The 16,459-nt window shown below is 37.0% G+C and overlaps 1 protein-coding gene across 1 annotated transcript; it reads left to right on the top strand.

Annotated features, from left to right (window-relative positions):
• The first annotated feature begins 14,508 nt into the window (after window positions 1-14,508).
• Window positions 14,509-15,192, top strand: LOC131149428 (secreted RxLR effector protein 161-like). The gene has a single exon (XM_058099860.1). The coding sequence runs from the start codon at window positions 14,509-14,511 to the stop codon at window positions 15,190-15,192; it is 684 nt and encodes a 227-aa protein (XP_057955843.1).
• The last annotated feature ends 1,267 nt before the right edge of the window (window positions 15,193-16,459 follow it).

Here is a 16,459-nt window from a genome sequence, read left to right as displayed (position 1 = left end):
TGATGTTTTGGAGATTGTATTCAAATACTGTATTTTGGGAATGTAGTAGACTCTGGTATTATGTAATTAATGGTTTGATGGATGTGAATTACTTTTACTGCTGCTTAGGTTTCCGCTGTTTTTATGTCAGGCTATCCCTGCTACCAACGGGTTCGGGTTGATGTTATTATTATTTATGTTCATTGTGTGTTAAGTTAAGCAAGACGTTACATAACCAGTTTTAATAAAATATTTGCTGCATTCTCAAATTTGTGAACTTTTTTAGGCACAAGTTCACCAGAAGAACCAACTCCCGCATCCTGTGGAACCTCACATCTATACGTTTGTTTCTTGCATGATACACTTGGTTCTTCGCCAAATAGATGATACTCAGACTGTCACAACGCAGCTGAACTCCACTTTGATGTATGCCCAGCTCCTTGACTAAACCAGTAAGCTACAATGCTTCTTTGGCAGCTTCGGTAATTGCCATATACTCCGATTCAGTTGTTGATAATGCAACCAAAAATTGTACCATGGACCTCCAACAAATAGGTCCTCCCACAACTGACGAATTACTTTATTGCTTGCCGAACATGATGAGTAACGACCCCAATTTTTCTACTATATATGTACACACACACACACACATACATATATATTTTCCACATACTATAAATACTTTGATACCATAAAGTATAGTCAAAATCAACCCAGATGTCGTGATCAGTTTTAATATGATTATTTATTCAGAAATTATGAAATGATAGCTTCTATTTAGAAATATGTAATAGCTAGATTTTATTTCAGAAAAATGAAAATGTTATTTACGAACAGAAATATATTATATTAAAAGTATTATATTATAATAGAACCTAGATGGATTTAGTATGTTAAGAGCACGGTACCGTAGCTAGCTAGCCAGACTCCTATTTGTCGACTCGCGAAGTGTTACGAAGAGTAGGATGGGCAGACCAAGCAGCCAGATCGAAGAGTAGGATACCCACTGTATGCCGACCCGAGAAGTATGACAGAGAATAGGATGGGTGGGCTAGGTTGGTATACAACTAATAGTGCAACCACACTATTTAAGAAGTGTGGGTCAAAGTAGCCCCGAAGTGCAGGCAGAGAGTAGGATACCCTCTGTGTACTGACCCGTGTAGTGTTACGGAGAGTAGGTGTAACAACCTGCCTATTTTACCATATATTTTTTTCACATAATAACATACATAATAATCCTGATATCCCGTTAAGCAGTCATAGTCATGATCAACTTGGAACCATGAGTACCAGAGATATACCTTTCATACAACTTTGATGCCTAAGCAGTGAAAAACATAAAAATTACATAGATGCCATACAATACCAGAAACCATACCAGAGTTCTACTGAATTTGTCATATATATACAATCATCCACAAAAAAGACCCAAAAAGTATCCTAGGGTCATAATCTCAAAACCCATATGACCCTAGCTCACCTACTTTGTAACGACCTTCTCCATTTACTATATAATTAACTACATTAACACCCTGATACCACTAAATAGCTATAACATCAACCCAAACCCGTGGGTAGCGGGGATACACATGTCATACACAGCGGAAACCTAAGCAGCAGTAAAAATAAAATTACATTCTCCAAACCATAAAGTGCATAATACCAGAGTTATCTACAGTCCACCATAATACTACATGTATGCACATATACAATCCCTAAAAACATCAAAAGACACATCTAGGATCTGATATCAAAACCCACTGACCCTAGTTCAAAAGACTCACCCTCCTAGCGGGGTGATAAATACTGTCTCAAAGGCGACCTCAGTTCGTCAGTCTATCTAAGTTCCCTGAAATGAGTTAAGCTGGGGTAAGACACCTCTCAGTAAGGGAAATAAACTAAATACAGTTGTGTGGCAACCTGAATATTTAATGCTATAATAGATATACATTACATTTCATATACTTGAAAATACTAATAATAACATAACTGAGTAAACATGTAAGTTCATAATTCTACTAAATCATACAGTTCATATATTGTCTAATATAACTAGTAATTCTGAAATTCACTCAAGATGAATAGCTGGTTGATGTCATGTATTACCTCCCATGACAGGTTGTGCAACCCGAAGGCAGGACTCGACAATGGCTAGCCGACCACTGCCGAGTAAAAAATGTATGTAAGTACGATGGACTCGCCACACCCTAGTCCGAACTTCTAGGTGTAACTATTCTAAACTTTCATCCGGGTTCTAATAACATATGATGCATAATAATATACTGTTTAACGTAAATAGATTGATAGCATGTTCTGATTTTTGTAGTAACGTAAATAAATGCGGTCTTGCGCCGATTACATTCATAACTGCTACCTTGCGCCGAAAACATTCATAATTATGACCTTGCGCAGACTATCAATCACGACCTTATGCCGAACATATCATACATATTAATCCAAATAAATATATTATTTATCCTATATTCTTGAAATCATAAGGTACTGTATTACACTGTTATTCCTGAAATAACTGCAAATATGCTTTTTCCTGTAAACTTGACTTAACATAATACAATTTGAGTAAAATAATATTCATGCCACACAATGTTGATTAAAACCCTAATTTTCATTCTAAAATCATATTTCCTGTATAACAGCAGTATTTTCCCAACTATGTATTTTTACCAACATACTTATATACATAATACATGCTTCCTAAAAAATTAATTTGCTAATAAGTAATAATAATTTTCATGGAAAATAACTACTTTAGTTTATTCCCTTACTTGACAATTGAAAAACCCCTATAAAATTTAGTCTTACACCCGTAGGCTTCCCCGTTTAATACCCTGAAAACAAAATTTCCTAAAACAAAAGTTTAGTATATCTCCATGTACTACATTTCTTATAACTATGGGAAAGTCGAATATTGAATAAAGAGTCTTACCTTGAATTTTGGATGAAATCCAAGGCAGCCCCACCAACGATCCACTCCAGAATACTTGAAGAAAACTTTCCCAGGAGTGTCGTGGTGGCCTTGGATCATCGAACCGACAAGAATCCGGCCCGAAAACTTAGAGAGAAGGAGGAAGGGACGAACAGGAGAGAGAGAGAGAGAGAGAGAGAGAGAGAGAGAGAGAGAGAGAGAGAGAGATGAGGGTTTGTGCATGAGAATTTGGTTGAAAAATCAAGTTTAGGCTATTTATACATTGGCCTTCGTCGACGAGACACATCACTTCGTCGACAAGGTCAAGAAGGAAATTCGTCAACAAATGCTCACTCCTCGTCTACGAAATTCAGAACTGATATATAGTCTTTCGGTATTTTCTCGTCAACAAGACCCTCATGTGTGCTCGTCGACGAACTCCCTATGATCATAGACGAGACCTTGTTTAAAATCCTTTTTTTCTCTCCTCCTCTTATTATTAAATTACAATACGAGACCCTGTTTAAAATCCTTTTTTTCTCCCCTCCTCCTATTATTAAATTACAATAATTATTCGGGTCTCTACATTCTCGCCTCCTTATAAAAATTTCATCCTCAAAATTTATTATCCATATGATTCATCAATACTTAAAGGTAAACAGTCTACTTATTTTATTACTTACCCTCACTTATGGAGGAGGAATACCGTGGTTACATTCCAAGTCCTGAGAGATTACATATGTAAAATAAAATTCTCCCAAAACTAAAAGACTACTTACTAACTAAACTACTACATGTACCTATAAAAGAAACATTGCATATCTATTTACACTTTACATGGTTATAACTGAACCTCTTGGAACAATTGCGGGTATTTCTGCCTTATCTGTTCCTCGAATTCCTAAGAAACTTCTTCTATTGCATGATTTCTCCACAGGATTTTCACTAGAGGAATCTTCTTATTACACAATTCCTGCTCTTTCCTATCTAGAATATGTACTGGTACCTCCTCATAAACTAGTGAATCACCGAACTCTAATTCACCATAATTGATCACATGAAAAGGGTCTGGGAAGTATTTCCTCAACATAGAAACTTGGAATACGTCATATATCTTGGACAACACAGGTGGTAAAGCTAACCTATAGGCAACCGAACCCACTTTCTCTAGAATCTCAAACGGGCCAATGAACCTAGGGCTAAGTTTACCTTTCCTTCCAAATCTCATAATCTCTTTTAACGGAGCTATTTTCAAAAATACATGATTACCAATTTCAAACTCCAACTTCCTGCGAAGATTATCAACATAATTCTTCTGTCGGCTCTGAGCTGCACTAATTCTATCTTTGATGAGTCGAACTTTATCATACGCTGCTGTACTAAATCTGGCCCCACAACTCGCCGCTCACCCATCCCATCCCAATATAAAGGAGAACGACATCTCCTACCATAAAGTGCCTCAAACGGTGCCATATCGATGCTGGCTTGATAACTGTTATTATACGCAAACTCCACCAGCGGCATAAACTGGGTCTAACTACCCCCAAAATCTAACATGCATGCTCGAAGCATATCTTCTAATATCTATATCGTCCTCTCAGTCCGCCCGTCTGACTGAGGATGGAATGTCGCGCTAAAAAATAACTGAGACCCTAGAGCTTCCTAAAAGCTTTTCCAAAATCGTGACGTGAAACGCGGGTCTCGATCTGACACTATAGACACAGGCACTCCGTGATAACGGACTATCTCCTAAATATAAATCTCTTCCAGACGGTTAAGGGAGTAGCTAATCTTGATAGGAAGGAAATTGGCAGTCTAATCAAACGATCTACAATCACCCAAATGGCATTATGGCCATGCAATGCCGACGACTGCCCTGAAACAAAATCCATAAATATATGATCTTATTTCCACTTTGGGATAAATAGTGGCTGCAACTGGCTTGCTGACCTCTAGTGTTCATCTTTTACCTATTGGCATGTCAAACACTATGCTACATACTCAGCAATCTCCTTCTTCATACAACTCCACCAATACGACTCTCGCAGATCCTTATACATTTTTGTACTGCCTAGATGAACTATGTATAAAGATCTGTGAGCCTCTTCTAGCATAGTCTTTTTGATATTAGCATCAGTAGGAACTCACAATCTGGAATGAAACCGTAAAGCTCCGTCATTTGTAATACAAAATTCCTCTCCCTAACCATTTTGTACTCTGACCATTACCTCTGCTAATTCTGGATCATCTTTCTAAGTAGCTTTAAGCCTTTCTTGCAAAGTAGGCTACACCACTAAACTAGCAATACACACCTGAGGATCACTCTCGACCAACTCTATGTCGAGTCTTTCCAAATCCATCATGATTGGATACTGAATCTCTATAGTTGTAATGACCTGCTTAATTTGCTATGTAATTAATTACATAAACATCATGATACCACTAAATAGCCATAAAATCAACCCAAACCCGTGGGTAGCGAGGATACACATGTCATACACAGCGGAAACCTAAGAAGCAGTAAAATAAAATTACAATCTCCAAACCATGAAGTGCATAATCCAAAGTTATCTATAGTCCACCATAATACTATATGTATACACATACAATCACCAAAAACATTGAAAGATACATCTAGGATCCAATATCAAAACCCACTGACCCTAGTTCAAAATACTCACCCTTCTAGCAGGGTGATAAATACTGTCTCAACGGCGACCTTGGTCTGCCGGTCTATCTGGGGTCCTTGAAATGATTTAAGCTAAGGTGAGACACCTCTTAGTAAGGGAAAATAAACTAAATACAGTTTTGTGGCAACATGAATATTTAATGCTATAGTAGATATACAGTACATTTCACATACTAGAAAACATTGATCATAACATAGCTGAATAAACATATAATTTCATAATTCTAATAAATCATATTGTTCATGAATTGTCTGATATAACTAATAATACTGAAATTTACCTAGGATGTATAGCTAACCGATGTCATGTATTACCCCTCATGACGGATTGTGCAACCCAAAGGCAGGACCCGAAAATGGTTGGTTGACCACTGCCAAGTCAAAAAAGTCTGTAAGTACGATGGGCCCCCCACATCCTAGTTCGGACTGCCAGGGTGACGTCTACAGCTCTACACTGAAAGCCACATCGACTATCCATCTCCTACCCCCTTTACTTGTAGAGGCAGTTAGCACAAGTCTGAACTGTAATAATCTGAACTGTATAGCTACGGTACCGTGCTCGTAAAACTTAATTGAACTATCATCCGGGTTCTGATAACATCTAATACTTAATAATATATTGTTTAACATAAACAGATTGATAGCATTTTCTGTAATAACATAAATAAATGCGGCCTTGTGCCGATTACTTTCATATCTGCGACCTTGCGCCGAAATCATTCATAAGTACAGCCTTGCGCCGAAATCATACATAATACAGGGCCTTGCGCCGACTATCAATCACGGCCTTGCGCCAAACATTTCATACATATTGTTCTGAATAAATATATTATTTATCATGTATTCTAAAATCATAATGTACTACATTATTCCATAATTCCTGAAAATCACGGAAATATACTTTATCTGTAAAATTACCTTAATATGATACAATTTGTGTAAAATAATATTTATACCACACAATGCTGAATAAAACCATACATTCTATTTTGGAATCATATTTTCTGGAATTTTATACTAAAAACATACATTCTAGTGTAACAGCAGTATTTTCCCAAAATTTAATTCATGAAAACCTAATTTAATATACAATTTCCCCTTACCTAACTTTAGAATTACACCGGCAGGATCCCCAAACTGATACCCACGACGTTCACTTGGACCCTAAATCAAAAACCCTAGTTTAATTAAATAAACCCCAACTGACTCAAATCTTAAGAAAAATACTTATTTAATACTTTCTAGGCTCCAAATAACAATATACATTAAGAAAATTCCCAAAATAACTCACTTACCTTGGTTTTGGGATGTTTTCCAAACCTCTCAAACCAACAATCAGCTCCTGCAGCCTTACAGAGAATGATCCTATGAACCTTGTGGTGGTTTTGGATCATCAAACCAGGTCAAATCCAGCCCGAAATCGAAGAGAGAAGGCTAGGGTCTGTTTTTTAGAGAGAGATAAATAAAAATCTTGAAGTTTCTCACTGAAAATGAAAGAAACTCTATTTATAGGCAGGGCTTCGTCGACGAGACATGTGGGTTCGTCGATGAACCACTGAAGAGACTTCATCGACGAGAAGATACATTCGTTGACGAAATTCAGAGTTTAAAATTACTCTCTTGGGATTCCTTCGTCGACGAGGAACGGGAGTTTGTCCACAATCTCTATAGGGACACTCGTCGACGAAGACAGAGCATTCGTTGATGAGGCCTACTTTTCCTTCCTCTAAAATCTTTCCTTTTCCCTTATTATCCATTAATCCATTTCATTTATTATACTTCCTAATTATTTTATAATTTAAATTTCTCGGTCATTACACTACCACTGCCTTTATCTTGCCTGGGTCAACTATTATACCATTCCTGGATACCACATGCCCTAGAAAAACGACCTACCTCAGCCAGAATTCACATTTCTTGATTTTCGCATACAACTTTCCTTCCCTCAATACATGCAACACCAGCCTCAGATGATGTTCATGCTCCTAAAAAATTTTCGAATAGACCAGTATATCATCTATAAATACCACAACAAGCTGGTCCAGATACAGATGGAACACCCAATTAATTAGGTCCATAAACACTACCGGTGCATTCGTGAGACCAAATGACATAACGAGAAACTCGTAGTGCCCATATCGGGTCATGAAGGCCGTCTTCGAAACGTCCTCCGCTTTAACTCTTACCTGGTGATAACTTGACCAAAAATCAATTTTGGAGTGGACTTTGAGTCCCCTTGAGCTGATCAAATAAATCATCAATTATGGGAAGAGGATATTTATTCTTTATTGTCACTTTATTTATTTCTCTGTAATCAATGCACATTCTCATGGTCCCATCCTTCTTTACAAATAAAATTGGTGCTCCCCAAGGCGACACGCTAGACCTGATAAAACCTTTTTCTAGCAGCTCCTGCAACTAATCTTTTAACTCTTTTAATTCTATTAAAGCCATTATGTAAGACGCTTTAGATATTGGTGCCGTCTCTGGAAGCAGATCAATTGCAAATTTTATTTTTTGATAAGGTGGTAAGCCAGGTAACTCCTCTGGAAAAACATCTGGAAATTCTCTTACTATTGAAATATCAGTAAGCTTTAATTCTCCTTCTAGCTTCTCCTTTACATGAGCTATGAATCACTGATAACCACCCTAAAGCAGCCTCCTCACCTGTAAAGCCAACACTAACTGCGGTGGGGCGCACACACACGATCCCACGAATCTGAATTCATGCTTTCCCAAGGGTATGAAAGTCACTTCTTTCTGATGACAGTCAATGCAGGCATGATTAGCTGCCAACTAGTCCATACCCAATATCACGTCAAACCTTGTAGGTCTAGCACCACGAGATTAGCTGGTAGTACTTTCCCCTGAATGGCCACTAGAAAATTCCTAAGTACCTTCCTAAATCTCATTGCAGATCCAGTCGACGTGACAATAGACAACTCTACCTCTAATAATTGTGCCTCAACCCCAGATAATTTAGCATAACCTGATCATACAAATGAATGGGTGGCACTTGTGTCAAACAAAGAAACAACTTTATATGATAAAGTGGTAAAAGTACCTATTATTACGTCTGTGGCAGCCTCTACGTCTCTTGACGTCAACGCATAAACCCTCGTCGGGGCTACATTTCTCTGCTGGCCGCCACCCCTGGGTGCCTGATTATGTCTCTAGATCTGTCTCAGGGTTGGTGCTCTATTCAGTGACCACTCCCGTGCTACGTGTGTAGGTCTTCGACAACTGTAGCAAACATTACTCCCCAACTGGCATGCTCTGGTATGCCTCCTACCACATACGGACCAAATAGGGTATGCTTGCTCACCCCGATGCTCGTGATCTCCTCCCTCATGTCTCTAAACTTTGTCAGATCTATCTCACCTCCAACGGCCTCGTCTATAACTTGCCTAAAATCCTGAAGATGCAAGCCTTTTTCTCTGACTCGAGGTCCCCATATCCCTCTGGTTCGGTGCTCCTGCATCTTTTTGCTCGCTCTCCTCTACCATAGTGGCCTTGTCAACCAGCTCAGAGAAGTCCTACAACTTTAAAACCACCACTTTTTTATAAATATCCTATCTCAAACCCCTCTCAAACATCCTAGTCTTTTTCACCTCATCTAGAACAATATAAGGCGCGAAGCGTAACAGCTCAATAAACTTCACTGCATACTACTGGACTGTAAGTTCCTGTGAGTCAATCCCAGAAATTCTGCTACCTTTGCCTCCCTAATGGTGGCATGAAAATAGCAATCAAAGAAAATTTGTTTAAATCGTTACTAAGTCATAACTACTAGTACCTATCTCTCTTCCTCTAGTAATCTCATAGCTGTCCACCACCTTTCGGCCTCACTTGTTAGTTTATAAGTAACATAAAGTACCTTCTGATTGTCGGTGTAGGATCGGCTACTCCTGAAAAGGCCACATGATTCATCTTCATGAAATTTTCAATAGTACAACCTCACTCTATCAATGGTCCTCCCTGCTCTCTGGAGCTACGTGCAATCTTAGCCATAAACTGCTGAGCCACACGACGTAAGACTGTGTTTGAATCCCCACCATCTGCACCACAAAGGCTTGCCCCATCATCCCCACTGGCATGAGCGCTACTCCCTCTAAGGTCCATCTTGAAAAGGAAAAATAAACATAATCTGAGGACCCTGTCTGTATAACATAACTAACATATTCATCTACTTGAAATCTCATATCACCAATTAACCTATCATTCTTACTCCCAATTTAAGATTTAGTCCAGTAATTAAGAAACACAACCTGACCATAGTTTACTATGGCTGTCCTGAAATCGTCACCCCAGGAAAGACACAAAACCACAATGGAAAATTCTGCTTCTCGATCACTAAACAAAACCCTAAATACTTATCTTCATTTCCCCAACATTGATTCACTAAGTTCCTAATCTATTCTTATACTCTGGTATTGTTTTCTACTGCACTCTATAGTCTATAGGACCTAGCAACCTAGGCTCTGATACCAAATTGTAACAACCTAAAATTTCCATCCATTTTTTTTCCTTTCTATATTAACACGGGATTTCTGATACCTTACATGAGCTTAGCTGACATCATCCCGGCCCTGCTCGCCTCTCTGGATTACCTAAAATGTTTAATAATTTTGGGGTGAGACACCTCTCAGTAAGGAGAAACATGTTATCACAAGTGTGTGACATATGAGTTAGTTGGTAACATATCATTTAATTAATATTGTATACGATATACATCAAGAAAAACATCTGTATGTTAACACATGCTTATATCATATAGAATATGAAATTTTCTGAGTTATCTATTCAAAAGTACTTCTATCTATAATATGTAATCTCTGCTTTCTGTGTGTACTATACATAACTATATATCTGTAAACTTCCCCTAAGATGGCTATATATCATGACTTACCCCCTTATGACTAGGTTATGTGGCCCGAAGGTGGGGCTAAACACTAGTTGGCCCTCTAGTGCTAGCCTAACTATATGCATATCTGGATGCCAATAGCACAAAAAGCCCACTCCACCTGGTCCGAACGCCAAAGAGCTCACAACTCTACCTGAGAGCACAATCGACTATACCGCACTCTATTTGAGACGTACGATTGCACTATCTATATACTGTACTGCAACGGTACCGTGCTCTACAAACTGTTGTATTCCATTAGGGTTTGATACTATATAATAATATTTCTATATAAATCTAGCTGTTTTACCATGATTTTGTATTTCTGTAATAATCATGATTCTATATCAACTGTATAGCCATAACGCTATAATAATTGTATATATGTGTATTTTGTAAGGTTGTAACTGTAATTCTGTATTTTGTATGTCGTGGCTCTATATTCTGTATAATCTATATTTCTATATATCATGGTTCTATATTTTGTAAATCGTGATTCTATAAAATTTTGTATAATCATGGTTCTATATTTTGTATATCATGGTAATAAAATATAGTATAATCAACTTTATAAAATGTTGTACAATCTTGTTGCTCGGAATATACTATGTATTCGTAATTCTGTAAAATACTATATAAGCATGATTTTGAGAAATAATGTATATCATATAAACTATATTTCTGTATAATTCTTTATTGTTGTCGCTCTGTATATAAAACTATATAAGCTATGTTTCATAACTCTCTAGGCTATATAATCATGGTTCTATAAAATTGTATAACATATTCTATAATATTCCAGTACTTCTCATGCCACACAATTCAATAAAACTCTATAAATATGTTCTATAAAACTCTATAATTTTCATGCTCTAATCAAATGCTATAATATACTGATAAAATGTCTAATAATGTTGGCATAACATGTATTCTCCTTACCTGACTATCTAACTCTAAATACTACTCATAATTTCACGCATGCGGAGTTAATAATTTTGAGCTCCCTGAAACAACACCCATATAATTTCCCAGTCACACTACTGAATTTACAAGAATAATTATCACATTCATATATTCCACAACTCCACATATTCAACATTTCTAAACTATAATTTACTTAAGATCATGTAAATATACTCGCTGGGGTCCTAAACCTACATCTGTAGGGTCCCAAAAACACCCTAATCTTGAAAACATATTACCCTAATTTTACTCCACAAAACACTAGCATATTTCCATACAACACAGAATCTAAACTCAGATAAGCTTGATAATACTGAAAATACCCAAATATTCAACTTACCCTGGTTTTGGGATGGTGCCCCAAGTTGGCCCTAACCAACAATCTACTCTAGTAGACTTGAAGAAAATTTTCCCAAGAGTAGCATGGTGCTTCTGATCATCGAATCGGCGAAGAATGAAGCTGACATCATAGAGAGAAGGAGGAGGAGACGAATTCTAGAGAGAGGGAGTAATTATTGCATGAATTTCTCGCTAAAAACCGAGTTAGGCCTATATATAAAATGTGGATTCGTTGACGAGACACCCCATCTCACCGACAAGTCCATGAAGGGAGTTTGTCGATGAACACCTAACCCTCCTCGACGAGTTTCAAGTCCTGAAATCAGCGTTCTTGGTAAATTCTCATCGATGAGACACGTGTCCATGTCGACGAGCCCAAGAAGTATGCTTGTCGACGAGCGCCTTGCGTTCGTCGAAGAGACCCTGTGAGTCCCTTTTGAAATTTCCTTTTCCTCTCTTTTCTTTGATTATTTAATTACTATAATTCTTCAGGTCTCTACATGCCACATGAAGGAGGAAACCCACAAGAAATTCTTGTGGTACTTAGACATTGGCTGCAGCAACCATATGAGTGGAGAGAATTCTGTATTCTCTAAATTTGATGAAGTTTTTCATGATGTTGTGAAGTTTGGTAATGGCTCTACAGTCTCTATTATAGGAATGGGAAAGGTAGAAATTCAAACCAACAAAAATTCTATTCAAACTATTTCTAACATTCTTTTTTTTTTTTTCCATATTTGGGAAAAAATTTACTCAATGTTGGTCAGCTACAAGAAAAAGGATATGGAATCTCTATTAAAAATGGAGTCTTTAGAATTGAAGATGAGAAGTTGGGCTTGATATCTTAAGTCAACATGACAAATAACAGAATGTTTCCATTGTATCTCCATGACATCGCTCACTCATGTCTTTCTGCAAGATTGGGAAAGAAGGAATGACTATGGCATTTTCTCTATGGGCATCTTAGCTTTGGCGAGTTGAATACTTTACAATATAAGAATATGGTGATAGGATTTCCTCAAATTACAACTCCTTCTGAAATTTGTGAAGAATGCGTTGTTAACAAACAACACCGTAATTGATTCCCACAAGGGAAATCATGGAGGGCAAAGGCTGCACTGGAGCTTGTTCATTCCGACTTTTGGGGGTCAATAACTCCATGCTCTAATGGAGGTAAGAGATATATACTTACCTTCATTGATGATTTTAATTGCAAAAGCTGGGTTTATTTTTTACAAGAGAAATCTGAAACTTTTCTAGCCTTTAAAAGCTATAAAGTGTTAGTTGAGAAAGAAATTGGTAGTTCCATAAAAATTCTTCACATAGATCGAGGTGGAGAATATAACTCATGTGAATTTGCAATTTTCTGTGAGACTCATGGCATTAAGCAGCAACTTGTACGCCCCAACAGAATGACGTTTGTGAAAGGAAGAATCTCACTATTCGAAATATGGTGCGAAGTCTTTTAATAAGGAATTGTATTCCAAAAAGCTTTTGGCCTAAAGCAGTTAACTGGAGCATTCATATATTGAATAGAAGTCCCACACTTGCTGTTCAAAATAAGGCACTGGAGGAAGCATGGAGCGGATGGAAACCAGCTGTTGATCACTTCAGAATTTTTGGGTGTGTTGCATATGCCCATATTCCAGATCAAAAAAGGAAGAAGTTGGATGACAAGGGAGAAAAATGTATTTTTCTTGGTGTTAATGATCAGTCAAAAGCTTATAAACTTTACAATCCTAACACTAAGAAAATACTTATCAGTCGAGATGTTGTTTTTGATGAAGATTAAATCTGATAATAGAGCAAAAATGTAGTTGGAGAGCCAATTCTAACTAGTTTTGATGGAGAAGATGGTGATGAAGCAAACCAGCTGCAGCAACACCTTGCTCCAACAACTGAGGCATTTGAGAATCCTCAAAATGAAACTCCTGTGGCCTCAGAAGTCACTCCAATAGCACCAGAAGCAACATCTTAATCACGTTCTCATTGTGAAGGAGGCCAGCATGGATATCAGATTATAAAGTAACCAAAATTGATCAATCTAAAGACCCACTCACTCATTTTGCTCTATTTTTAGATTATGATCCTATAGTGTTTGAAGATGCTATCAAAGAATCAAAATGGCGGAAGGCTATGGATGCTGAAATTGAAGCCATCGAAAATAATGACATTTGGGAGCTATCTGATCTTCCATAAGGGCACAAAATAATTGGCGTGAAGTGGGTCTACAAGACAAAGCTGAAGGAGAATGATGAAGTCAACAAGTACAAGGCACGCTTGGTGGCCAAGGGCTATAAGCAAGAGTGCGGTGTTGATTATAAAGAAGTCTTTACTCCAATTGCAAGGCATGACACAATTAGATTGGTGATTGCATTAGCAGCTTAGAACTTATGGCATATTTTCCAACTCAATGTGAAGTCGGGGTTCCTCCATGGAGATTTGAAGGAGCTGGTATTAATTGATCAACCTCCTGGTTATGTGAAATTTGGAAATGAGCATGAAGTGTATAGACTGAAGAAGGCTCTATATGGTTTAAAACAAGCCCCACGAGCTTGGAATAATTGTATAGAAACTTATTTTTTGAAAGAAGGATTTAAAAAATGTCCTTATGAACACACACTTTTCATAAAAGTTGAGGATGGAGGGAAAATGCTCATTGTATGCTTATGTATAAATGATCTAATCTATACTAAAAGTAATACAACCATGTTTGAAAGCTTTAAGAAATCCATGATGGTTGAATTTGAAATGTCTAATCTTGGTATGATGCATTACTTTCTTGGCATAGAAGTGTTGTCGTCTTCTACTAGCATTCTTATTTCTCAAAAGAAATATGTGGGAGAAATCTTGGACAGGTTTCAGATGAAGGATTGTAATCCTGTGAATACACAGTCTGAGTTTGGTTTAAAGCTAAACAAGGATGATGGAGGAAAGAAGGTTAATAGTACTCTTTACAAGCAAATTGTGGGGAGCTTAATGTATTTAACTATAACAAGGCATGATATAATGCATACTGTAAGTATCATTAGTAGATACATGGAGTGTCCAACAGAGATTCATCTTTTGGCGGCAAAAAGAATTCTTAGGTACTTGCAAGGTACTAAAGAGTTTGGGCTATTCTTCAAAAAGGGAGAAAAGTTAAATTTGTTTGGCTTTACAGATAGTGATTATGCAGGAGATTTTGATGATCGAAAAAGCACATTTGGGTATGTTTTCATGTTGGGAAGAGGATTTGTTTCATGGTCATCAAAGAAGCAACCAATTGTCACAATGTCAACCACTAAAGTTGAATTTGTTGCAACAACAGCTTGTGCTTGTCAAGCTATTTGGCTGAAGAAGATTCTTGAAGAGTTGCACTTCAAAGAAGATGGGCCTACTGTCATTTTGTAACAACCTGCTATTTAACTTGAGTTTTTTTTTTATATATATACTATAACATTTATAATGCTCTGATACCAACCTGAATTAAACCCAACCATCAATCTAAGTAGCAAGAAGCGGAAATCAAATAAATATAACCATATATAGTTATATACAATACCAGAGTGCTAAAATGTTTCCCAAAATATACATATATGATTGTTTCTCAAAATACCTTCAACTGGCTAGGGCTATCCAAAAATACTCACTCTATTGTCAAGGCAATACTGAGGCCCTTCTATCTTCAAGCCTGATCTGCTTGCCTACCTAGATCACCTGAAAAATGTTAAAGTAATGGGATGAGTCAACGCTCAGTAAGACGAAATATGCTATTGCTAGTGTGTGGCGAATGAGTTACAATACCATGAAAATCTGTTTCAATATATAGTCATATATAAATGAATATGAGATTACAAGTACAAATAACATATAAAGCCACCACCTGTACCCATGTTTCTTAACATATTTGCTTTTATAGGTTTTCCATTCATAATACTTCTACTATACATAAGTACACCCAATGCTACTGTAAAACTGTATATAAATATAATAACTGAAAACTTCCCTGTGGATAACTGTGTGTCATGATTTAACCCCTCATGACAGGGTTGTGTGGCCCGTAGGCGGGATCTACCCTGGCTGGCTGACCAAGATAAACCACTATATTCCATCAATCTGATTAGCCCTCCTCAACCCATATCTGATGAGGAGCCTCTCCACTCGTGGGCTCTATACGATCGACTGTTATACCACATATTATCTAAATAGGTGGTTGCACTCTATACTGTATGTAGCTACGGTACCGTGCCTGTAAACTGTAATGGTCCACAGGGTTCGATACTATATAATACATTTCTTTATATAACTATCTTTTTTACCATGATTTTGTAATAACTCCATAAACCATGACGTTGTGATAAACTGTATCTATTTCAACTGTATTTCTGAAATAAATTGTAATACTGTATGTCATGGTACTGTAAATTGTATTTGTATCAACTATATAATCATGGTTCTTTGTAATTACTATAAAATATATTCACTGTCTGTATAATCTGTAAAACATAGCTCTGAAAAATACTGTATTATATCTATATTCTCAAGTCACACAGTAATTTAAAACATATTATTCATAATTGATAAACTGTATAAAGCTCTGCTGTGAATATTAATCTAGTAAAAATATACATTTCATACTGAAAATCATTTTAAAACTGCCTAGCATAGCATATTTCCC

This window comes from Malania oleifera, chromosome 1 (genome assembly GCF_029873635.1).
Source record: "Malania oleifera isolate guangnan ecotype guangnan chromosome 1, ASM2987363v1, whole genome shotgun sequence".
NCBI lineage: Eukaryota > Viridiplantae > Streptophyta > Magnoliopsida > Santalales > Ximeniaceae > Malania > Malania oleifera.
This window is presented reverse-complemented; position numbering and strand designations above follow the sequence as displayed.